The sequence below is a fragment of the Geotrypetes seraphini genome, chromosome 9 (assembly GCF_902459505.1).
Source record: "Geotrypetes seraphini chromosome 9, aGeoSer1.1, whole genome shotgun sequence".
Lineage (NCBI taxonomy): Eukaryota > Metazoa > Chordata > Amphibia > Gymnophiona > Dermophiidae > Geotrypetes > Geotrypetes seraphini.
In genome coordinates, this window is record NC_047092.1 from 26,877,533 (window position 1) to 26,904,074 (window position 26,542).

At 41.4% G+C, this 26,542-nt stretch overlaps 1 protein-coding gene across 1 annotated transcript in view; it reads right to left on the reverse strand.

Moving 5' to 3' along the window:
- RELN (reelin) overlaps nt 1-26,542 on the reverse strand; it is a 534,390-nt gene that overhangs the window by 332,102 nt on the left and 175,746 nt on the right. The window contains exons 5-7 of the mRNA XM_033958706.1: nt 13,979-14,011; nt 10,130-10,208; nt 4,602-4,698 (exon numbers count right to left, since the gene is read on the reverse strand). Coding sequence (XP_033814597.1) covers nt 4,602-4,698; nt 10,130-10,208; nt 13,979-14,011 — 209 coding nt within the window. The remainder of the gene's footprint in view (nt 1-4,601; nt 4,699-10,129; nt 10,209-13,978; nt 14,012-26,542) is intronic.

A 26,542-nucleotide genomic window follows, 5' to 3' on the forward strand; every position in this document is an offset into this window, starting at 1 on the left:
CAACCACCGGTCCATGGACCAGTGCCGGTCCACAGAAATTTCCTGCCGGTCCACAGGGCCAGCATGTGCATCAGGCCCAAAACAGTGTTCTTCAAACGCCGGCCCACGGTGCGATCGATGCGGCGTTATCTTCGAGCCAGCTCCCTCTTCCTCACTGATTCAGTGCACAAAGCCACGGGCAGTGGCTCCTACGCGTGTCCTGCGCCTGAACAGGAAGCCTTCTCTCTGACGTTGCAACCTCAGAAGGAAGGCTTCCAGATGAGGCGCGGAACATGCAAGGAGATGCTGCCCACAGCTTTGTGCACTGCATCAGTAAGGAAGAGGCAGCCGGCCTGAAGATAACACCGGGGGCGGCATAAAATGGCCAGGCCAGAAGGTAAGGCATAGCATGGAGGGAGGGAGACAACAAAGGTAGGGGGGAATGATTTTATTTTTGAATTTAGTGATTGAATTATGTCAAATTTGAGCATTTACAACTGCTGTCAGTGTGCTTTGTGTAGTTTAATGTTGTGGTTAACCATTATGTGTTGTTAATAAGATTATATTGTGTATCTGTGAAAAATGAATGGAAAAAAATTAGTACTATTATGGGGGCGGGGTCTGGGGTGGAGATTGGATAGAGATGGGCGGGGTCTGGCCCATGACTTAGCCCAGTGTTCTTCAACCGCCGGTCCACGGACCGATGCTGGTCCACAGAATATTATTTTATTTCTGCCGGTCCATAGGCGTAAAAAGGTTGAAAAACACTGGGTTAGTGCACCTTAGTAAAAGAGAGGGAGGTACATTATTTCAGGCAATCGGTGATACTGTTTTGAACATGATAGTTCCCAGAATTTCAAGAGGATCACAAAAGAACAGTTAAAAAAATAGGCCCCTATTTAGTAAAAAACTGCATTAGGGTTTAATATTAGTTTCCACATAGATAAACTGTTAAGGCAGAGCTAAAAAGTAGTTAGCCTGCCATGTTATTATCGTGTGTTAACTGCCGTGTTAAATTTCTAATGAGGAATGTCATGTTAAGAGCAGGGAAAAGGCTGGAAACATACTTGCAGTTAACACAGCTGTTGTCAATGTGCATTAATGCCTGAATTCTGTAAATGGTGCTTTGAGTTGCACATGCAAAGTTAGGTGCGTACCCAGTTTGCGCACACAACAGACTAACAAGCCAATTAGCATTGATAATTGGCATCTTAGCAAGCAATTAGCATTAATTGGTTTTATTTTATACTTGCGTGCATACATTTAGGCATGGAATCTGTGCCTAAATGTTACACATAAGCTTTAATCTGGAACCAGTAATTTATATAGTTTTGTAACCAACCCGCTCAGCTAGATCATATAAATCAACAATAACTGGGTTGTTATATCAATATTTCAAGAGACTTAATGGAAATACCTCAGCCCCACCACTCCACCGCAATAATAATTTCTAAAGCGGGAGGTTTACGTGGTACTTCATCACTGGTAAATCGTCTCAAATCGCCGTGATTGTATTCATTTAAATATTATATTATTTAATTTTTTATTTTAATTTTTTACTTTTCAATAAATAGAGAGTTATAAAAGTGTATAAGATTGTATACTTAACATCTACACACAGCTAGACCTGGGAGTCCGACCCGACATATGGCCCTATGACATAAGTCTCACAGACTTCATACTTGCGAGTCGGATGACTGCAGCAACCTCGGGAGACCCTTGAGACAGCACATATAGTGCGAAACATGTCGGGTCGGACTCCCAGGTCTAGCTGTGTGTAGATGTTAAGTATACAATCTTATACACTTTTATAACTCTCTATTTATTGAAAAGTAAAAAATTAAAATAAAAAATTAAATAATATAATATTTAAATGAATACAATCACGGTGATTTGAGACGATTTACCAGTGATGAAGTACCACGTAAACCTCCCGCTTTAGAAATTATTATTGCGGTGGAGTGATGGGGCTGAGGTATTTCCATTAAGTCTCTTGAAATATTGATATAACAACCCAGTTATTGTTGATTTATATGATCTAAATGTTACACATGGCACAAAAAAGGGGTCATGGAAATGGGAGGGTTACGTGCTTAATTATAGAATAAGGGGTATCCATGCCTAACTTTAGGTGTGAGATTTTGCATCATGTTTCTTAAACCTGGGTTTAAGTGCTGTTCTATAAACTGTACCTAACTTCATTGGGGGGGGGGTTCAGGGCTGATTTATAGGTGCAATGGATTGAATTCTATATATATTACACCAATCGCTTCAATTCCAACATACGTCAAAATAATAGAAGGGCTAGTAGCACAACAACTGTCCATGTACCTAGATGCCCACAACATCCTACATCCATCCCAATCCGGATTCAGAACCAACCACAGTACAGAAACTCTTCTGGTATCTTTACTAGACATAGCTAGAAGACACCTCAGCCAAGGACACAGACTGCTAATCATCCAATTTGATCTCTCGGCTGCATTCGATCTGGTGGACCATTCCATACTTCTCCAGATACTAGACGCAATTGGAATTTCAGGAAAAGTTCACAACTGGTTCCAAGGCTTCCTTAAAACTAGAACATATAGAGTCAAATCAAAAGACATTCTATCAGAACCATGGACCAATCCATGCGGAGTGCCACAAGGCTCTCCCCTCTCTCCCACACTCTTCAACCTATTCATAGCTTCCCTAGGCACCACCCTGGACACCCTAAATATTACTTCCTTCAGCTATGCGGACGACATAACCATCCTCCTTCCTTTCGACATCCACAATCCAACCTCCACAGGACGCCTGAAAACAACACTAGAAACAGTAGAAAAATGGATGACAAAGCATAAGTTGAAGCTGAACCCAGACAAAACTAAATTCCTAATGCTAGAGAAGGACAAAAAACCATCCCTAACAGAACTGGAAGTAAACTCAATCAAGTACCCAATACAAAGCTCCCTCAAAATCCTGGGTATACATCTAGACAGATGCTGCACAATGCAAACACAAATTCATAAAATCACCCAAAAAGCATTCTTCACAATGCGAAATCTAAGAAAAATCAGAAAATTTTTTAATAAAGACCAATTCCGGATCATTGTCCAATCTCTTGTGCTGAGCATTGTAGACTACTGCAACAGCCTTTACTTACCTTGCCCTATCAACACAATAAAAAAACTGCAGACCATCCAGAACACAGCCCTCAGACTCATATACTCACTCAGCAAACATGACCACATTACTAATGCATACTTAGAATCTCACTGGCTACCAATAAGAGCAAGAATACAATTCAAACTCTACTGTCTCATTTTCAAAGTAACCCACGGCACGGCACCTAGTTACCTAAACAACCGCTTTCACTACTACCTCTCACCCAGAAGAAGGAGAACGCAGAACATCTTCACCTTCCCACCTCTCAACGGAACTCGTCGTAAGAAACTTTACGACAACCTTCTAGGGACACAGGCAGCTAAAATCGACTCTGACATCCTAGAATTACTGATCAAAACAACAGACATAAAAGATTTCCGTAAAGAAATAAAAACACTATTGTTCAAAAAATATCTCCCATCACTCTAACCTCCTCCCAACGAGTTACCAATCAACACCTTCAGAAATACCCACCTATAGTATCTCCTTGTCTGTGAATTAGAATGTACTGTAACTCTTCTACACTACACCTGATTTAACTTGATTCAATCGATATATATTATCTCCTGTGATATGTATTATCTTCTGTGACATGTATTATCCTCTGTGTTATGTACCATTCTGTTAAATTGTTGTATCATAATTCTTTACCGTTCCTGTAATCTACTCTTATCCTGTAATGTAATTCTACTGGAATTGCCCAGACATCTTCTATATTGTAATCCGCCTAGAACCGCAAGGCACAGGCGGAATAGAAATCCCTAATGTAATGTAATGTAAAAAAACAAACCCTAAAGGGCGCCTAAAGTTAGGTGTGGTTTAAAGAATAGCGTTTACACCTAACTTTAGGCGTATCCATTTGCACCAATGGAAATGTGGTGCAAAAATTCACGCCTAAAAAGGAGGCGTTAAGTGTTCCCACATTAATTTTTTCGCAGGTCTCATGTGCTCATGGAAAAATTGGCACGGGATCTGCAAAAAGCAAAAAGCCCCGTTTTAGGACAGCATTAAAATTGTGCTTAGCACAGCAGAAAGTCCCATATTAAAATGCATTTAGCCCATTTTAACACATTTTAGTAAAGGGGCCCCATAGGGCTCCTTTTACTAAGGTGCACTAGCGTTTTTAGCGCGCGCTGAAGATTAGCGCGTGCTAACCCCTGCGCTATGCGGAAAATACTAACGGCAGCTCTATGGAGGCGCTAGCGTGTAGCGTGCGCTAAAACCTCTAGCGCACGCTAAAACCTCTAGCGCAGCTTAGTAAAAGGAGCCCATAGTCATTTTGCTGTACAGTATTTATCTCACATAAGATCAATACTTTTGAAATACAGAGCAGCATAAGGAGGTGTGCTTTTAAACCTTTTATAATATTATAATCTATGATTTTTGCCATATATCTGTTAAGTGTAAATAGCATGCTAATTCTCAATGCCCAATATCCCATTCCCCTTGTACATTGTCAAATATCAGTTTACCAGTTCTCTAGGGCCATATGGTTCACAGAAAGTGACGGCACTACCGTGCATAATTACACCGCACTGGCCGCCAACCTCACAGTTATTGCATTCAAACCTGCAAAAGGAGAAAAAGAAAAAAAAAACTTCAGTTGAAATCCTGAAGAGCACTACGTGAAATTATAACAAGCTATAAGTAGGCCAGGACTCTTATTTACACACAAAAAAAATATTTGATGGCCTCAAAGTTGGATCACATCAACTTTTGGTTGTCACTCTGATTGTCACCTCTACTTCCATCTGATGCATTCACTCGTCCATCTGTGTGACAGACTACTGCTACTATTTTCCACTTATATACAGTAGACTCTCTGTTAACTGGAACTCAATCAACCAGAACTCTCATGCAATCAGAAAAAAATAAAATAAAATAAAAAGTCATGGGACTCATGAGAACTTGCGGCAGTCATTCAGCGAGCGGCTCAGCACTGGGCCATGAGAACTTGATGCGGTCATTCATGGAAGGGCTCAGCGAGGGCAGGAGTGTGGAAAGCTCGTCCCTGCCCGGTACATCGCTGGATCACCGGGGATTCAAAAAGATACGTGGGGGTCCCAGAAATGATGTCAGAGAGAGCGCCGAAGCCGACACGGGCAACAAGTTGGTGACTTCTCATGCCGAAGTTAAAAAGGTATGGGGGAAGGGAAGGGGCATGCCTGCGGCAGGGGGAGGAGTGGGAAGGGGGGGGCGGAGAGGTGCCAGCACCCCAAGCAAGATGACGCCCAGGGTGGACTGCACCCCTCGTCCCTCCCCTTACTACGCCATTGCTAAAGCGCTAAGGCCCAGATTCTGTAACTGGCACCATTGTCGGTGGTCGCATTAAAAGCGGCCGCCGATCATATGTCAATAATGCGACAGTGCCAGGTACAGAATTGCGCCTCCAGCAAAGATAAGCACTGGAAATGTAGGCCAAAGGCACCTAACTATGATGTGAATTGTGCTTCCGTAGGTGTTATAGGCTGCCTAATGCCACTTTCAGGGTTAACCACACCCACAGTGGCATTAGGCAGCCTAAAGCACCCATTGAGGCGCAATTCTGGCGCTGAAGTTTTAGGTGCCAGTAAACGCCTTGAAACTCAGTTTAAAAAAACACCATTGAAATGGCTTTTTTTTAGCTGAATTTGGGCCTAAAAATCAGCGCCAGTTTGATAATCTGGGCCTAATTGCCAGGTGGCTTATAGATATAAAATAGGACACAGCATTTAGTTAGTGCATGCTATTTCTTTTCTTTTTTCTTTTTTTTAGTTCAATCTGTTTATTGAAGTTTAACAAAAATAAACATTATAAAACTGACTTGCATATACTAACCTTTAATGTCAATGCTCTAAATCACTGCATCATGCGTAAAAAAGTGACTAATTACTTATGTTCCTTAAACCCTGATGTTATTATGTTTTTAAGAAACCCACCTCTCACACACTGATAGTGCTAAAACCTTAATTAAAGGTTACGCAGTGCATGCTATTTCTGTTAGCATGTACTATGTAAGCTTTAGTAAATGGGCCCATTTGTACCTTAAATAAATGGTGTAATTATTTAACAATGAAAACAAAAACAAAAAACTGTGGATACAGATGTTCTGGAGATAATTTATTGTACGCTGACATATAAAAACATGAAAATTCAATGAAAAAAGTACAGTGATAAAAAATACAGTGATAAAAATCCAGCCAGACCCTACATGGTCCGTGTTTCGGTGAACACGCCTTCCTTCAGGGGTCCAATGGTTTGCAAACTCACATATAAAGAATTGGACTGAAAACAGTCTATTGTCTTTAAACATGTGAGCAAAGAATACCGCAGACAAGCTGAAGTAGCAAAAAAAAAACAAAAACGCTATGGAGGGTCCGGTTGGATTTTTATCACTGTATTTTTTATCATTGTACTTTTTAAATTGAATTTTCATGTTTTTATATGTCAGTGTATAATACATTATCTCCAGAACATCTGTATCCTTAGTTTTTTGTTTTTGTTTTCATCAGTGGATTGTTTTCACTGTGGATCATTGGGTCTCCCCATTTTTCTTTGTTGTAATTATATTATTTAACCACCATGTTATATGTTTACTGAGGTACTCTGTTAAATATTACATTTTATTTAATGATCGGAACATATTTGATGTGACTTACTGTATAAGCAATAAGAGGGGAAACCAGGTGAAGGACAAAAAATATTCACATCACTGTACGCCTGGATGCCTTGTTACAGAACTGCCCCCTATAGGCTCCTTTTACTAAGCTGCAATAGCATTTTTAGCGCGCGCATAATTTTAGCTCGCACTAAACCCGTGCTAAGTGGCTCGAACTAACGCCAGCTCAATGCTGGCATTAGCATTTAGCACGTGCGTGCTAAGACCGCTATCTCAGCTTAGTAAAAGGAGCCCTATGTAGTTTTCCTGCCTAGGTGTCCTGTTATAAAGTTATCCTAATACTGTAGGTAAATGGAGGTTTTATACCAAAGAACTTTCTGTGTTAATTTTGAAGTATAATTTATTTATGATTTAGAGCATTTCATAATTGATGAATATGATCTATAGCTATATAATGTATTCATCCATCTTCAGGATTTAATTTACTTTAAGATGATTGCCCACAATGAGGAAAATCCTTAGCCGAGATGTCTCCATTCTTGTAGAAATTTATCATTTTAGTGAGGTTAATGCTCAGTAATTCAAATAATAAAAGGTTTAAAGAAATATGGGGTCCATTAGAGGCATTTGTTAAACAAAAGATTGACTAATTGATTAAACCCCTAATTCCTAGATGATTTTTACACACATCCAGAGAGGGAGGGGGGGAGGGAAAAGGGTACTTTGTCTTAATATTTGTTCGACTACAAGTGCTGTTTTATGTTTTATCTGAATATATATTGTTTGCACTTTGTATCAGTTCTGAAAATTAATAAAGATTTACAAAAAAAAAAAAAGCTCAGTAATTCTGAGGATGCTACCGCCTTCCAACAGCAAGGCAATAGATCTTCCAACTCCGGTCCTTTGTGGTCGCTTACATTGAGGAAGGCCATCATCTTCTCTTTTCTGTTCAACTCTCTTAACATTTCATATATGCAGCCTGGCTAGCTTTCACTTTATTTCCTCTTTGAAAGCTTTCCGAGATGCTGGCACCAATGCTACGGAAATTTCCTTGAGGGTTCTTCGCGCTATCATTCTTATTCACGCTGTAGCTCATTTTAAGCACATGGAAACAGCTTCTGCACCCTCCTGTTTGCTCCTGATTCTCGATATCAGCAAACATATTGACACCCGTCACGTTTCTCTGGTTGTATTCCTGGACAGCAGCACGAACAGTTGCTCTAACAGATGAATAAGTAGCACCTCTCTGCTCATCCATGCGTGCTGCAAATTCTAACTTTTCCACATTTTCAATAACTTTGCACAACATTCGTATGGCAGCTGAACAGAAATTAAATTCCTGCTGAGCTGACTTCAAGGTTAAACCTAAAATAATTGGGAGCTGCTAGATGTCACTGAGGAAACGGAGGGGGCACGTTGTCTTTGGAAGCACTTGGAAATGACTTTGGGGCTGTAATCATAACTCAGCAGGAGGTGAAATCTGTCTCCTTTGGCAAAGGAGTAGGGAGCAGATCCTGTTAGCTGATGTATAGCCCGGGAGTGGAGGAATAGCCTGGTGGTTAGAGCAGCAAACAGATGTGGAGAAGCCGATGTTAAGATTCTTGAGCAACTCGTTTCACCTTCTGTGGTCCTGGGTCAGAGGTGGGCAACCACAGTCCTCAAGGGCCACAACCCAGTTTGGGTTCACAAGATTTCCATAGGGAATATGCATGAGATCTTTCGGCATACAATGGAAGCAGTAAATGCAAATTAATCTCGTGCATATTCATTGCAGAAATTTTTATTTTTTTATAAATCTTTATTGATTTTCAAGTAGTAACAGTGCAATACATATGAATCTGAATGTATAACAAATCAAGAAAAGCACTTTGAACTTACAAATATTCGAAAGTAATCTTTTTCCCCCACCCCCTTCATTTAATCAATAATATAATGCAATTATCCTTCCAATAACCCACTCTTATTGAAAGTAGTAATACATTCCCACCCTGGATGTGTAAGGAAATCAGACAAAAATTAAAGAGAAATGACAACTATATAGATCAATAAAAGATGCCAAAGGGTCCCACACCAAGTTAAATACATTACTATGCCCCAATATCTCAGCATTCTTATTTTCATATTTGTAGCTGGAGCATAAGTTCGCCCACCAAAAAGGGACGTTAAGGCGATCATAGTTCTTCCAATTACATGTTATCATCTGCATGGCTATTCCCATCATTGCAGAAATTTTTGAAAAGAAACCATTGTGGAAATCTTGAAATCCTGTCTGGGTTGTGGCCCTCAGGGACTGTGGTAGACCACCCCTGCCCTAGGTACAAATTTAGGATTGTAAGCCCTTTGTGACCAGGGAAATACCTGTTGTATCTGAATGTAACTAGCCTTGAGTTACCAATGAAAAAGGTATGAGCTAAATGTAAATAATTAACATAGAGCAATGCTTTGCAACCCTCTCCTAGAGGCACATCCAGCCAGTCATGTTTTCAAAATTGCTATAACAAATGTGCATCTCCAATATACTGTATGCAAATGTATCTTACACATATTCATTGTGGTAGACCAAAAAACTGACTGGTTGGATGTGCCTCTAAGAGAGGGTTGAGCAACACTGAAGTAGAGCAGGAAAAGATCCCTGGAAAATGACAGTGCATTGTTTCCTCTGCTAGCCAAGCAGAGGAATAAGGATAACAAGGAAAATGTACCTCAGTAACAGGGCTGGGGGGGTTATACATCCAGGAAAACTGGCTAAACTTCTCCCTCCGTATTCGCTGTGATAGGGGATTAACAGAATCGCAACTTTTTCATATGTTATTCACTGTTTTCTATTAAAAGCCATCGTGAATGTAGTGAAACCGTGAATAACATGGTGGGAGACCTGGTTTGTTCCTGAATGAGAGGCAAAACATGGTGAAGAAAGTGCTGGGAATCGGCGATTTTCTCTGTAAAAGCTTGGAATCAGCGATTTCTCTATGCAAGCTGATGTAATTTGGGGGGGAGGAGCCAGCAAGCTAAAAACCGTGAATAATCGAAACCGCGAATGCTGAAACCACGAATACGGAGGAAGAAGTGTAGAAGAGTGTCCAATAAGCCTTCTCTGAATTACAATCAGAGAAAGCATCACTCCAAAGAGTGTCTTGTATTTAAAAGAAATGCATAGTAAAACTGTGAAGCAGACACTTTACTAGCCAATGTTAAAGTAAACAGCATACTGTCATTACATCAACCCATTCACAATTCGACAGTAATGTCATGCATAATTCTGTTTTTCTATTTAGCTGGATCTTCAGAAGTGCCTGTACAAAGCACTTCTGAAGATCTAGCTAAATAGAAAAACAGAATTATGCATGACATTACTGTCGAACTGTGAATAGTAAAACTGTGAAACACAATCTTCTAACTTACCAAATATTTGGATTTAGTTCCTGTTGTTGGTAGGTGTCAAAATCATCTCTTAGAATAATGCTGTCACTGTGAATTTCCGCTTGGAAAAGAAAGAAAATACTTTGTTTGAATATTGTTTATTTTCTGATGATCTAGGCCACTGGCTCATAAACCTGACCTGGGGCACCCCCAGCCAGCATGAGAGAAATTTGCATTCCTACCACCTACTTGATATAGCAAATCTCGCTCATGCATATTCATTAGGAATATCTTGAAAACTGGATCGGCTGGAGGTCCCCAGGACATATTTAAGAGCACCATTTATAGAGAGTACCATTGGGAGGGGGGGACTAGGGGAGGGGAGGTGGGGGGTATATATACTTCTTATTTTATTTTATTTGATGCATTGTTGTTGTATTATGCACCTTGGGGTGCCCTTATGTTGTATTTGATGTTGTTTGCATCAATAAAAATTGTTTGAATCTAAGAGCCACGGATCTAGACCACTAGACGATACTTTTCCTTAACAAAAAGAATTATAAATTTCACCCAGCATTTTTTTTTTTAATATCTTTATTGATCAAGTACTGATCGGTAAAAGCATAACAAAATAGCAGTTCAGCAAATAGAAGCAACTCTGATGAAGAGTCAACAAATAATGGTATGGTTAAATTACACCTATGCAGTTATATGTTAATGAGGAGCCCAGAGAACTCTTGTGGCATATATTCTATAAAGGAAAATAGGTGCCTTCTTTCCTTTTTAGAATCTGGCCTGGATTCTGTATACACTTCTCCCTCATTATTCGCGGGGGATACAGGCAGAGCCGGACCGCGAATGGTGAAAAACCACGATTATCCGGCTCTGACCCATCCCCACCTCCCTGCCGCCTTCCCGGCCTTACCTGGTGGTCTAGAGGGCTTTTGGGGCAGGAGTGATCTTCCTACGCTCCTGCCCCGTGCAGATCGCCATGAGGAAATGGCTGCTGTGAGTTCCCGTGGTCTCTCGAGACGACGGGAACTCCCCACAGCCATTTCCTCATGGCGATCTCCATGGGGCAGAAGTGTAGGAAGATCGCTCCTGCCCCGAAAGCCCGCTAGACCACCAGGTAATGCCGGGAAGGCGGCAGGGAGGTAAAAAATATGGGGTTTTTAATTTTCCCCCTCCCCAGAAAAAAAATTGCGATTATATGAAATCGCGAGTGCAGAAACCGCGAATGGGGAGGGGGAAGTGTAGTGTGACCAAAGTTGTGCGTGCAACCTGTGTACGTAACTTCAGAGGCGTTTTATAGAATCATGCTACGAACTGTCCTTTTCAATGCAAATTTTTTTAGATATCCTATACAGAATCTGGCCCTCTTAGTATAACTAGGTATGTGTGTACATTATGGCCCAAACCTAGGCGCCTACCAAGAAAGCGCGATTCTGTAACAAGGCGCCTCTAAAAATTTAGGCGGCCTTCGAAAAAATAGGCGCTATGCATGTTAGGCGTGGGCGTACCTACGTGTGAGGCGCCTTCTTACAGAATCGCTGCTCTTAAGCGTGCTTAAGCTCTTGCATGGGCGCCTAACTTTTAGTTATGCCTAGAGCTGTCCTGTTTATTGGGCGCCTCCAAAATAGGTGCCGCTCAGCGCAATTCACTAAACAGCACCCAATTTTACTTGAATCGCGCTGAACAGCGCCTAATTAGGCGCCTAACTTTTGGGCGCTTCTTATAGAATTTGCCTGTATGTGCTTAGGCAAGAGTCTTCTTACATCAGCCATAGAGCTGTGATTAATGTGTGCCGGCGAAAAGCTAGAGGTACCGGGGGGGGGGGAGGGGGCAAGTGAAGGCACATGCACAGCGGGGTAAGGAGTGGGAAAGAGCAGGGGGTGGAGAGGAAGAGGGGTGCCAGCGCACCCACCAAGGCGGCACTCGGGGCATACCGCCACCCCACCCCCCTCCTTACTATGCCACTGCATGCACAATTAAATTAGCTAATGAGCCAAGTGACGCCAGTAATGGGGTGCAATCAAGTATTGGTGTTAATTGGCAAGAATTTGGATTTGAGTGTGTATCTTGCGCTCCGTGTGGATTTTTTTTTCAGTGCCCGATTATGTGTGCCATTTACTGAATTTAGTCCTATCTGCTTAGTGTTTGAGCATTCCATGGGCTGGAGTTTATCCAGTCATTGGTCATATTCAGACTGATACCCAGAGAACAAAGCAGTTAACATTAAAGACAACAAAAAGAATGCTCTAACTTTAACCACTTTGTCATCCGAGCAACAGTCTGACTGGCACATAGATTATACTTCCCCCTCCGTATTTGCGGGAGTTAGGAGCAGAGCCGGGCAACGAATATTAAAAAACCACAAATAATATTCGGGCCGGTTCTACCCCTAACCCCCACTTCCCCTGTCTATTTTAAGGCCTGAAAGCACCCCCCTTAAGCCTTACCTGGAGGTCTAGCGGGTTTTCAGGCAGGAGCAATCTTCCCACGCTCCTGCCCCGTGCAGGTAGCTCACAGGAAATGGATGCCTTGAGCTCCCATAGTCTCTCGAGCCATTTCCTGTGAGTGATCTGCACATGGCAGGAGTGTGGGAAGATCGCTCATGCCCCGAAAACTCGCTAGACCACCAGGTAACGCTTAAGGGGGGGACTTACTTAAAATAGCCCAAAAAAAGAAAAAGTGTTTTTAGGTTTAAAACAACGAATAAGCGAATCTGTAGATACGGAATTTGTGAATACGGAGGGGGAAGTGTACTTCCTGCAGCCAAGCAAACCCTAGATATTCAATGCTCGTGCTCAGATTAGAACTAGCATCCAGTCAACACCTTTAAGATTGCGTCATAGGAGAAGCTTCGGGCCCGGAAGTCGCACGCGCGCCACTGCTGCAAACGGCAGCTGCGCGAGGCTCCGCTGGAAAAGGAAACTGCGTTTTTGGAAAGGTGCCCGCAAAGACTCCTGATGCAGGCCGGGTAGGCCGAAACATGTACATGCCGAGTCATTGAGCCATTGTATGAATTCACGGAACTTTGGATGAATAAAGGCATTTGGATTTATCAGATGAGTTGAAAGACACTTTTTTGGTGCACCATTCTGATTGGAACAATTCCACTTTGGTTCTGTACCATGGTACCACTCCATATTCCACAAATCAATCAGACACACAGCCTGAAATCACTGTAGCACTATATCAATTCGAAATTCAACAGCATTTTATTTACAATGCCTATGTAAAAAAAATAAAGACAGATAATACACTATGCAAGTTTAATGTTTCATTTTCTCCGCTAGTTTTATTTCATTTTTCTAATTTCTCTGGCATTTTTTAAGGCCCTGATCCTATAAACGGCGCCTAACTCAGTCGGCGCTGAGGAACGAGGCACTTATCGCATGTCAGTCTTAAGTTAGATGCCATTTATAGAACTGTGCTTCGTGGTGCTTCTTCTGGATTTAGGTGCTGGTAGGCGTCCTTCTCGTAGGCGTTCCCTATTTATGCCAGGGTTTCCTAGCCTAAATACCAGTGCCTAAGTTAAGCGCCGACTGGCACCTAACCCCCTCTTTTACAAAGGTGAGCTATGCTTTTCAGCGCACGCTAAATATTACCACGCGCTAAACACGTTCTGAACGCTAACGTGTGCATGTTATCCTATGGACGTGTTAGCGGTTAATGCACGCGTTAATTCAGCACGTGCTAAATCCGCGCTAAAACGCTTAACGTGCCTTTGTAAAAGAGGGCCTAAGTGTACTTTAGGCGCCTACCACACCAAACATACCCACAATCCACCTCTAACCACCCCTACTTTCTGGACGGGGTGCCTACCATCCAATTAATTTTGATTTTTAACAGTTACCAAAATTGCAGTAAGTTATTTATAAGACATACCTAAATGAGGGTGGACAGGAGTCTCAGTGGGAGCTGGAAAGAAGAAAGAAAACATGCTTATCGCTTTATATTTCATTTCATTTCCTATACCACCTTTCATAACCAAAAACCAAAGCAGTTAACAGCCCCCAAATACATTACTGACCTTTTCTCCTTCTCAACCAACAGACACAAGAGAAGTTCACATTCCAACTTCGTTTCCCCCCCAGTGAGAGGTTGCAAATTGAAAAAACACCATGAATTCCTTCTCTCACACCAAGCAGCATCATGGGGTAAAGGCCTAGAACAATTACTTTCGCCCTCTACTTATGAGGAATTTAGGAAACGTCTAAAAACACACCTGTTCCTAAAACATCTTGACAACTGATCCACTTATCTCTTTCCTCTCAATAGCGACCTACTGTCCTTTTGATCACTTTTCTCCTCAACAATGAATTTCCTGTCTAATTACTTCTCTTTCTTCTTCCCCTCTTGAAGTCAGTCAATTTGTTCCTTTGCTTAATCTTTTGTAAACCGCATAGAACTTCACGGTATTGCGGTATATAAGCTGTTATTATTATTATTTCAAAATATCAGATAATAGAGAAATGGAACTCTATGAATCAGATTGAAAAGTGGAAAGGCACAAAATACTGTAGAGAAAACACAGAAAATAGTCTAAAGGGTCAATAGCATGCGGGCCTATTATCACTTTTGCATAAACTATTTTCAAATATCTCATTATTGTTTCAGTTTGGTTTCAAGAATCTAAGGTTAGATCCTGCGTTTCATATTCCGTCTGCTAAAATTTAATTTTCAGCCCACAAATTTATTTACCATTACAGACTAGTGATGGAGAACTTCTGACATGTTCATATACGGGAATCCTATACAAACAGACAGAGGTTGCATTAACTTTCAATGGAATTTATTGCAATTGATCGTGCAATCACATTTGTTAAGTTTTTAGCACACATGAAGCCCTATTTTACATAAAACACAGAGATTGGAATTGAGATAGTCATTTCCGAACATGCCCATTTCCAGCGGCATTTCAGAAAAGGATCTGCTGGCCCAGACCCATTTCTAAATATTTGCAGTAATGTACCTGTATTTTCTGGCAGAAGTATGTTGAAAAAAATGGATGTCACAGACCTGACAGCTTCCATGTTGGAGGTGTCAGCACCTACAAATGGAAGTGGTAATTTTGCACTTCCACTCAGTAGTACTGAAAATGATAAGTTTTTGATTTCAATATTTTTGTAAGTGACATTGTAAACTAGTTGTCCATTATAGACATCCAAAAGCTGCAAAAAGTGTGGAAATTATGAAGAACATAAGAAATGCCTCCGCTGGGTCAGACCTGAGGTCCATCGCACCCAGCAGTCCGCTCACGTGGCGGCCCAACAGGTCCAGGACCTGTGCAGTAAATTTCTATCTATACCCCTCTATTCCCTTTTCCAGCAGGAATTTGTCCAATCCTTTCTTAAACCCCAGTACCGTACTCTGCCCTAAAGAATAAAGTGAAGCTTGAGGTTTACGAGTACAGTGTGGCAGCTAGAAAAATGTAAGGTTATGCATTTAGAATGTAAAAACTCCAAGGAAGTGGTACAGTATGGGGTGAAATTCTTCTGCATAACAAAAGTGGAACAGGACTTTGGGTTGACTAACTGCAGATGATGATCTTAAGGTGATCAAACAAGTTGATAGAGAAATAAAAGTCAGAATGCTTGGATGCATTAGGAGAGAAATGTACGGCAAGAAAAAAGAGATGAAAGTGCATCTCTACACATCTCTAGAGAGACCTCAACTGAAGTACTGTGTATAGCTACAAAAGCAACTGATAGCCTTTGTCATAAAGCATACGAGGAGAGACATAAAAACCTAAATGTATAATCTGGAGGAGAGATAGGGAAGGGAAGATATGATAGAGAGTGGTGGAATGGCCCAGTGGTTAGGGTTGCAGCCTCAGCACCCTGAGATTGCAGGTTCAAGCCCAGCAATCTCCTCCTAGGACCCCTGAGGAAGGAGTGCTTTCCGAAACACGGACCGTGCCGTGTCCTGTTTCTTTATAAAAGAGAACCACCCTTTTTCCTTTGGATTGCATTTTTTCCATTCAATTTGTACCTTGCACGTCATATCTGCAGTTTTTTTCCCCCCTTGTTTTGTGTTGTTTGATTTTTCACTGCGGACTCATTGGATTGTTCTTTTGTTTTGTTTTGCGTTCAGGAGGAATCAAACACAAACTCCCACAAAGCAACACTGTTTTTTTCTCCATTGTAATTTCATTTATTTAACTTATATCCTGCCTGACTCTACAGTCCTAAGTAGGGTGCTGTCAACACAAATAAAGTCACAGCTAAAAATTATAGTTTAATATCCTTTGTTTCCTAAGGAAATATGAGAAGAAAAGACCAAACTTTAATTCACGGATTTAGCAAGAAATCTGTCACCCTGATTTAATCTCTGTAACTTTAAGATCTCAGGGTCTCCATATCTTACACTGAACGTCATACTGTATTGATCAGTCAGAAAGTGGAAGGAAAATTTAGGGACAGAACAAAGCCAATCAGATTTATAGAGTGCAATAAAAGAGGGTTCTGTAGTACAATGTGTAAGTTGTTCACATTTATTTTCTGTTACATGAACAGCTGCTTTCCTTTTCTCATTTTGGTACCGGCCAAATTTCCATCAATTCCTGGGCTCCGTGCCACAATCAGAACCTGTTTCAGCCTTACTCGCTGCATTTATGACATGCATTCAAAGCTGGGCCACCACAGGTCTTCATTTGTGGTCGCTAGAAAATTTCTCCCCATCTGAGCCTCATCACCTCCACCTGCGAAAACATAGCCCTTGCAGCAGTGGCTCTCTTGCAAGGGCCAAGGCTTCCATCTGAGTTTGGCAGCTGTGCACCCTGTAGCTGGCAGCAGGTCCAACTATTTTGTAATATTATTATCATTTCTATAGCACATACCAGATGTATGCAGCAATGTATAATTTTATAACCGGTTTCCTGGGTTTAAAGGTCAAGAAGGCATCTATTTCAAGCCTGTTTTGTAAAGACATACACTGCAGATGCTCACGAAGGAATGAGACTCATGGTGGGGAAGAAGATTAAGAAGAGGATAAGCACTGTAAAAACGCTAGAGCAAGCTTGGTCCCTTTTTAAGGACACAGTCACCGAGGCGCAAAATCTATATATACCGCGTATCAACAAGGGATCCAAGAGGAAAAAGAACAAGGAACCGGCATGGCTCACTGTAGAGGTGAAGGAAGCAATCAGAGACAAGAAAACTTAATTTAAGGAATGGAAAAGGTCAAGAATGGATGAAAACTGGAATAAGCACAATCAACATCAACGCAGGTGCCATAAGGCAGTAAAAGGGGCCAAAAGAGACTACGAGGAAAAAATAGCCAAGGAGAAAAAAATGTTCAAGTCGTTCTTTTGATATATCAAGGGGAAATGACCCGCGAAGGAAGCAGTGGGACCGTTGGATGACAATGGAATAAAGGGAGTGCTATAGGAGGACAAAGCAATCGCCGACAAACTGAACACATTTTTTTGTGTCTGTATTTACCGAAGAGGATATACACAGCATACCGGAACCCATCAGGCTGTATGCTGGAAACAAAGACGGGAAACTGACAGGGTTGACGGTCAGTCTAAAAGAGGTATGCAAGCAGATTGATAGGCTTAAGAGTGATAAATCTCCGGGACCAGATGGCATCCATCTGAGGGTCATCGAGGAACTGAAAGGGACTAAAGCTGAACTGCTTCAACTAATAGCCAATCTGTCGATCAAATTGGGAAAGATTCCGGAAGATTGGAAGGTGGCGAATGTTATGTTGATCTTCAAAAAAGGTTCAAGGGGAGATCTGGTACCGGGAAAGATAGTAGAGGCACTGATAAAGGACCGCATCATTGATCACCTTGATGGACACGGTCTGATGAGGACCAGCCAGCACGGTTTCAGCAAAGGCATATCTTGTTTGATGAACTTGCTGCACTTCTTCGAGGGAGTAAACAAGCAGATAGACAAAAGCGACTCGGTCGACATTGTACAATGGACAATAGTCAGACTGGAAGAGCGTCACCAGTGGAGTGCCGCAGGGCTTGGTGCTTGGACCTGTGCTCTTCAACATCTTTAAAAACGATCTGGACATTGGTACGATGAGTGAGGTGATTAAATTTGCGGACAATACGAAGTTATTCCGAGTAGTGAAGACACAGGGAGATTGCAAAGATCTGCAACGTGACATAATCAAGCTCGAGAAATGGGCATCGACATGGCAAATGAGGTTCAACGATGCATGTCGGTTGCAAAAATCTCATGCACGAATATAGGATGTCCGGGGCGGTACTTAGATAGACCTCCCAGGAAAGACACTTGGGAGTTCTGATCGACAAGTCGATGAAGCCGTCTGCGCAATGTGTGGCGGCGGCGAAAAGGGCGAACAGAATGCTAGGAATGATAAAGAAGGGGATCACAAACAGATCGGAGAAGGTTATCATGCCGCTGTCCGGGCCATGGTGCACCCTCATCTGAAGTACTGCGTCCAGCACTGGTCGCCATACATGAAGAAGTACACGGTACTACTCGAAAGGGTCCAGAGAAGACCGACTAAAATGGTTAAGGGGCTGGAGGAGTTGCCGTACAGTGAGAGATTGGAGAAACTGGGCCTCTTCTCCTTTGAAAAGAGGAGACTGAGAGGGGAATGATCGAAACATTCAAAATACTGAAGGGAATAGACTTAGTAGATAAAGACAGATTGTTCACCCTCTCCAAGGTAGGGAGAACGAGAGGGCACTCTCTAAAGTTGAAAGTGGATAGATTCCGTACAAACGTAAGGAAGTTCTTCTTTACCCAGACAGTGGTAGAAAACTGGAATGTTCTTCCAAAGTCTGTTATAGGAGAAAACACCCTCAAGGAATTAAAGACAAAGTTGAACAAGTTCCTGCTAAACTGGAACGTATGCAGGTGAGGCTGGACTCATTTAAAGCACTGGTCTTTGACCTGGGGGCCACCGCATGAGCAGACTGCTGGGCATGATGGACCACTGGTCTGACCCAGCAGCGGCAATTCTTATGTTCTTATAAAGTATGCATATCTGCACATATAACCCTTTCTTAGACCGGATGAGACTTAGGCAGGTTACGTAATTAAGTTATTTAGGGATTGATATTCAAAAATGATTTAAATAGTAAGGGGAAACTCATGGCCATTTAAGTTGCTTATCTGGGGCTAACTGGGCATATTAAACAGCATTTAACCAGATAATTCTGCTAAAAATGCCAACAGCAGCCATTTTGTGGGCATTTTGGGGGTGGAGTTAGAACTTAACCAGTCAAGTGCCAAAATGCAGCAAAACAGGTCCAAAACAGTTGGTGTGCAACTTTATTAGTCAAATCACAGTCTAATGCGGTGGCTGGACACCCACATGTTTTGGCCTCTACGGCCTGCCTCAGGAACCGACCGTGAAAACACTGATGCACACTGTTGGTAATGGAACAGACTTAAAGATCTCATTATGTACACTTTGGAGGAAAGGTGGGAGAGGGGAGATATGACAGAGATGTTTAAACACCTATGTGATGTAAATGCGCATGAGTTGAGTCTCTTTCATTTGAAAGGAAGCTCTGGAATGAGAAGGTATAGGATGAAGTTAAGAGGTGATAGGCTCAGGAGTAATCTAAGGAAATACTTTTTTACAGAAAGGGTGGTAGATGCTTGGAGTAGTCTCCTGGTAAGAGGTAGTGGAGTCAAAGACTGTGTCTGAATTTAAGAAAGCGTGGACAGACACATAGGATATCTTAGGGAGAAGAGGAGATAGTGGATGATGTAAATGGTCAGACTGGATGAGCTATTTGGCTTTCACTGCCATCAAGTTTCTATGTTTCTATGATTTGCGCACACAATAGGCACTTAACTTCATGCAACTTATAGAATGAGGAGATAATTTACCTGAGACCTGACAGGTACAGTACATAGAATGAGGAGATAATGTGCTTGTTTAATTTGAAAAATTTCAATAAAACTTAACCATGAGAAAGTACAATTGGTGAATCTTCTTCTGTCAAAGAAAAACAGGAGTATGACCTCTGCAGAACCAACAGGTGTGTCAAAACTAGCACAGATGGTCTAAAGAAGGAGGAACAACCAATGAAATACACACACAGTTTATTAAAGAAAGGCCTAACTCGGTCATGTTTTGGTGATAGCTTCCATCAGGGGTTTTAAATATCTTCAATCCAAACAAAGCATTATGTTAGACAAAGTCTGTCTCCATATGCTATATGATGAAGATCACTGAACATTTTAGTAGCCATTCTAAAGGATTTCTGCAAGGAAGGTTATCTAACAGAATTTCACAATAACTATAAACAAAAGAATGACAGCAGTGACATAAGAAGGCATTTTTTGAACACGAGAGACTTGCCATTTTAAAGATGGCAGAGGCAGATAATTATTTCATACAATAACAACTATAGTACAGGGAAAACTAGATCTATTGAAAGAAAAAAAGAATGATGCCCCTGTATAAGACATTGGTGAGGCCTCATTTAGAATATTCTGTATAATTCTGGAGTCCGCGCCTTAAAAAAGATATAGAGAAGATGGAGTTGGTCTAGACCAGACATTGGCAACTCCGGTCCTCGAGGGCCGGAATCCAATCGGGTTTTCAGGATGTCCCCAATGAATATGCATTGAAAGCAGTGCATGCAAATAGATCTCATGCATATTCATTGGAGACATCCTGAAAACCTGATTGGATTCCAGCCCTCGAGGATCGGAGTTGCCCATGTCTGCTCTAGACCAACTCCATCTTCTTTATATCTTTTTTAAGGCGCGGACTCCAGAATTGTACAGAATATTCTAAATGAGGCCTCACCAATGTCTTATACAAGGGCATCATTCTTTTTTTCTTTCAATAGATCTAGTTTTCCCTGTACTATAGTTGTTATTGTAAGAAATAATTATCTGCCTCTGCCATCTTTAAAATGGCAAGTCTCTCGTGTTCAAAAAATGCCTTCTTATGTCACTGCCTGTCATTCTTTTGTTTATAGTTATTGTGAAATTCTGTTAAATAACCTTCCTTGCAGAAATCCTTTTAAAACAGGGAACTGCATTTTTTTACGAAATGTGTTTAGATTTTTAACCTGGTAGTGTCTTGTTTTAATTGTACCAGACCTTGCAATTATTTGAATGACAAGCAGTCCAAGATTTTATTTTATTTAGGGGGGGGGGTTGCATAATTTTGATTGTCCTCATTGTCATTCAGTCTCATAAAATATTAAATGAAGCATGTCATATTCTGAGACCTGACAGGTATAATGTTGGAAAAAATAACTTTCTGAACTTAATAGGACCAAGTGGAGGTGGAATCATCATGGGAAAAATTAGCATTGAAAAGTAGGGCAGCTGCCTTTGAGAAAGCCTTTGATGCTAGACTATTAATAGTTGAATGAGCAGTCTGAATGCTTGCAGTGGACTAAGGCAAATTCTTTGAAGGCGAATCTTGAGGAAACTGAGGCCCATTGGATTAGGAGGAAATCACTCTGTCCTTCTAGCTTAATTCTTCTGTAAAGGTGGATATGGTGATAATCCATTTGATTTATAAGGTACACAGTTTAGGAGTCATGTCAGACTCTGAGCTGAATATCAAATTGCAGTTTTTGACAGCTATTAAATTGGCATTTTATCAAATTCAGCTCATAAAATGCTTATTTTTCATTAGAGCCAAACTGACTTAGCTGCAATAATTCAGGCATGAGTTATTTTGAGGCTTGATTATGGCAGCGTCCTATATAGTGGGTTACAACAAACTAAGGACTCTTTTTACAAAGCCGCAGTAGTGATGCTGTTGCAGTAAATGTACTGAAGCCCGTTCAGTTCCTATGGTCTTTGGTGCATATACAGTACTGCAGCAGCATCGCTATTGTGGCTTTGTAAAATGGGTCATATGTTTGATCCAAAATTCTTCTGCATTTTTTTATATTTTATCTGTAGAATTTTATTTATAGAATTCTATGCAATTAAAAAAAAAAAGACATTGCAATGGTAGCCCATGTGATAACTACAGCCCTTAGGTTCTATGGTTGGTCTAAGTTTTGTACTTAACTGGATATGCACTTATATAGCCAGTTATACTGGACTTACGCCCAGATTCTGTATAGGATGCCCGTCTCAAAAGCTGACAGGTGTCTTATACAGAATCGGGCCTAAAATAAACCTGATTCTGTAACCGATGTCCATGTTACAAACGCCAGTTACAGAACCGGGTTATTCTAGATGCGGCCGCTACACTTATCGCGGCAAGGGATCTCCCTGCTGCGATAAGTATAGCGGCCACAAATGTGGTTGCCAGTCTTTTCCCCCTCGAATGAAAGAGGCAGGAGGGATGCTCAATCCCTCCTGCCGGAAGACCCCCCTACCCCTCTGGAGTTCGCAGGCAAGAGGGTGCCCAAGGACCTTAGGCACCTGGGGGCCCAGGGACTTTAGGCACATGGGCCAATCAAGCATAGGCCCCTCCATGGTGCATCCCACAATGCACCGGGAAGGGGAAGGCCCACCTCATTTCGATGGAGGCGGGCCGGCCAGCTGGACGGTAGGAAGCAACAAATGGTAAGGGCACAAATCTTTTTGTGAGGCAAGTAAGTAAAAGTAAGAAGAAAAGAAGGCCGTTTTCAAAAGTAGTAGCTGAGAAGGTAAGGCATAAGAGGTTAGCTTTCATAAACTACAAAAGATCGCAGAAAGAGGAAGACAGGCAAAAATATCTGGAAAAACTAAAAGAGGCTGGTCGAATAGTCAGGAAAGCAAAGATACAAATGGAAGTAAAAATAGCTGACATGGTAAAACGGGGAGACAAGACATTTTTTAGATATATCAATGATAGGAAGAAGTGCAAAAGTGGCATTGTCAGACTCAAAAGTGAAGGGGAGGAACATGTAGAAGCTGATAAAGAAAAGGCTGAATTGCTTAACAAATATTTCTGTTCTGTGTTCATGGCTGGAGATCCGGGAGCAGGACCGCAGAAGACAAATGCAAATAGCGATGGTGGAGTGGTAGACCCTGATTGATTTTCAGAGGGTTGTGTTCATGAGGAGCTAGCTAAATTAAAGGTAGACAAAGCGATGAGGCCAGATGGTATACATCTGAGGGTGCTGAAGGAACTTAGGGAAGTTCTGGTGGCTCCGCAGAATGACCTTTTCAATGCTTCTCTAGAGTCGGGAGTGGTACCAGAGGACTGGAGAAGGGCAGATGTGGTCCCTCTGCATAAAGGTGGAAATAAGGAAGAAGTTGGGAATTACAGGCCAGTAAGTCTGACTTCTGCGGTAAGCAAATTAATGGAAACGCTTTTAAAAAAATGAATGATGAAGTTTCTGGAATCCAGTGGATTACAGGACCACAGGCAACATGGATTCACTAGAGGTAGGTCTTGTCAGATAAATATGATCAATTTCTTTGACTGGGTGACCAGAGAATTGGGTAGAGGGAGTGCGCTAGATGTGGTGTATTTAGATTTTAGTAAAACCTTTGACAAGTGTTCCACAAAGACATCTAATAAATAAACTAAGTGCTCTTGGGATGGGCCCCAAAGTGACAGGCTGGGTCAGGAACTGGTTAAGTGGAAGACAACAGAGGGTAGTAGTCAATGGAGATTGCTCTGAGGAAAGGGATATTACCAATGGTGTTCCTCAAGGTTCTGTTCTTGGGCCTGTTCTTTTTAACATTTTTATGAGAAATCTTGCTGAAGGGCTGTCAGGTAAGATTTGCTTCTTTTCAGATGATACCAAAATCTGCAATAGAGTAGACATCATGGATGATGTGAATAACATGAAGAAACACCTAGTGAAGCCTGAAGAATGGTCTGAAATTTGGCAGCTAAAATTTAATTCTAAGAAAAGCAAAGTCATGCATTTGGGCGGCAAAAACCCAAAGGAATGGTACAGTTTAAGGGGTGAAGAACTTATGTGCATGATAGAAGAGCGGGACTTGGGTGTGATTGTATGTGATGATTTTAAGGTGGTCAAACAGGTTGAAAAGGTGACGGCAAAAGCTAGAAGGATGTTAGGGTGCATAGGAAGAGGTAATGGCCAGTAGTAAAAAGAAGTATTGATGCCCCTGTATAAGACTCTGGTGAGACCTCATTTAGAATATTGTGTACAATTCTGGAGACCGCGCTTTCAAAAAGATATAAAAAGAATGAAGTTGGTCCAGAGGAAGGCTACTAAAATGGTCGGTTGTCTTCGTCATCATAAGTATAGTTTAGTGGAAAGGCGGGAGAGGGGAGATATGATAGAGACATTTAAATAGCCTATGTGGCGTAAATGAGCATGAGTCGAGTCTCTTTCATTTGAAAGGAAGCTATGAAATGAGAGGGCATAGGATGAAGTTAAGAGGAAATGCTTTTTTACAGAAAGGGTGGCCGATGCATGAAGTGGTGGGGACAGAGACTGTCTGAGTTCAAGAAAGCATGGGATTGGCACGTGGAATATGGGATCTCATAGAGAAAGGAAGAGATAATGGTTACTGCAGATGGGCAGACTAGATAGGCCAGTGTGGCCTTTATCTGTCATCATGTTTCTATGTTTCTATAACGAGGAGTAGGCATTTACTTTCCATTATAAGAGAATAGGAGTCATGTAGGTGCCCATCTCTAGGTTCACTGTTATAGACTTACCCCCACTGTGACAGTGGTTATGGAGATTCACATACTAGAGAGCAGAAGTTAGAAAATAAAGTTTCAGAAGTGCAGAGCCTTTCTCAGTGCACATTCTATCCCATGGAAAGGTGCTGAGCCCTGATACAGTCAATGCTTCATCTCTGCTCTGTGCAATAACTGCAGTAAGGAACTAATTTGCTAAGGCTTTCGACATAAAGATAAATAGATAGTTTGTCCACTTACCTTTATGCCTGGAATTCTGCAAACCTATTCATTTAGGTGCAGTTAGAATCCATTATATGTGCATGGTCCTCCTAAATAGATAACTTTATCCAGATAATGGCTAAATACTGTCTTTAGCCTGACAAATTTTGCCAAGTCTCTGGAACTCCCCTGGCCACTTGTTTCATAAATGGATACATTTTGGATGAACATTGCGCTGTCCAACCAACTTTAACCATGTTTGTAATGCCTAACATTGCTTTTAGAAAGCTTGCATGCACTTGGCACTTAACTGTTGGCTGCACACATGCTTTTGAATACTGACCAGTTAATAAATCAGGTCTTAAATACAATTCTTGAAAGAAATTGGGCAGCCCTTCCTTTATGCCAGATTGAATGTCGCTAAATGAAGCATGTGGTGTCTGTGTGTGTCTATACAATTACTGTTAATAAAACCAAAACAGAAATTTATATTGTGGGTTGTGCATACCAACATGGTCTTCCAAAGTCAACAGAATCAAAATAAATATGAGGTAAATATTTGGCTGGTGATGGTGAGCATTTTGCTGACTGTCGTCACTGTTCTTTCTTGATATTCAATGCCAGGTCATGACCAGGCTTCAGCATTGAATATCGAGTTTATGCAGTACTGGCTAACACATAGCTAGTTAAGTTGATATTCAGAACTTAACTGGAAAAGGATTGTGGCATATAGATTAGACTGTTTTATGTGGTCCCGTTTATATGATTACCCTGGTGGGCTAAGTCCTAAATATATTAGCACTTGATCAGGCCAATTGCTGACTCCCCACCGGAATGCCCCCATAAGTTTTCCCTTAGTTGCCAAACACTAATTTTTAGCGATAACCAATTAAGTCTGAATGAAACAGTGTGAAAAGGTGGTGGCTGTAGCCAGACAGAGGCATAACCAGCAGAAGAAAGAAGGTGTTGATGCCCCTGTACAGGTTGTTGGTGAGGTCCCACCTGGAGGACTGTGTTCAGAGACTATATCTGGCTAAGGACGTAAAAAGACTTCTATCTCCCACTCAATATTAGCACTTAGCCAGCCAAACGTTATTTAACTGGCAAGGAACCGATCCTGGCCAATTAAATAGCGTTGAACATCAGGCAGTTAGATTTTACTAACATAATCGGGTATATCAAATAAATTGAAATTTGAACCTTGAACCGCGCTCCCCTGAAATCTCCTCATAGTGTGGATCCCCCCCCAAATCTGGTTTTTTTTTTTAGAACCAAATGCAGAATAAACTTGAAACTTAGCAGCTTTCTAAACCTGGTAATTACATGCACAGGTGATAAACACTTGCAAATGATGCAGATGCCTAGAAGTCTTGGTGCTGCATATGGTGAGCGGACTTCCACGGTCTGTGTCCCGTATATGACAATACTGATCAGGATAGTTGCTATGATAGGCTGAAGAAGGCTTCGACGGCTGCATTGTCCGTTCCCCTTCAATTATTGTAATTTAATATTTTATACTTTGTACATCGCTTAGAATTTTAATAAGCGATTAATCAAATATTTAATAAACTTGGAAACTTCAGTAGCTGGGACAAAAGGACAGCGCTCCCAAAAACGGCAAATAAAGACCAGGTTCAAGTATACATATTTTATACCACATTGTTTAATCATGATTTTATAAAGAGTGTGATTGTTGGGCGGACGGGATGGACACTT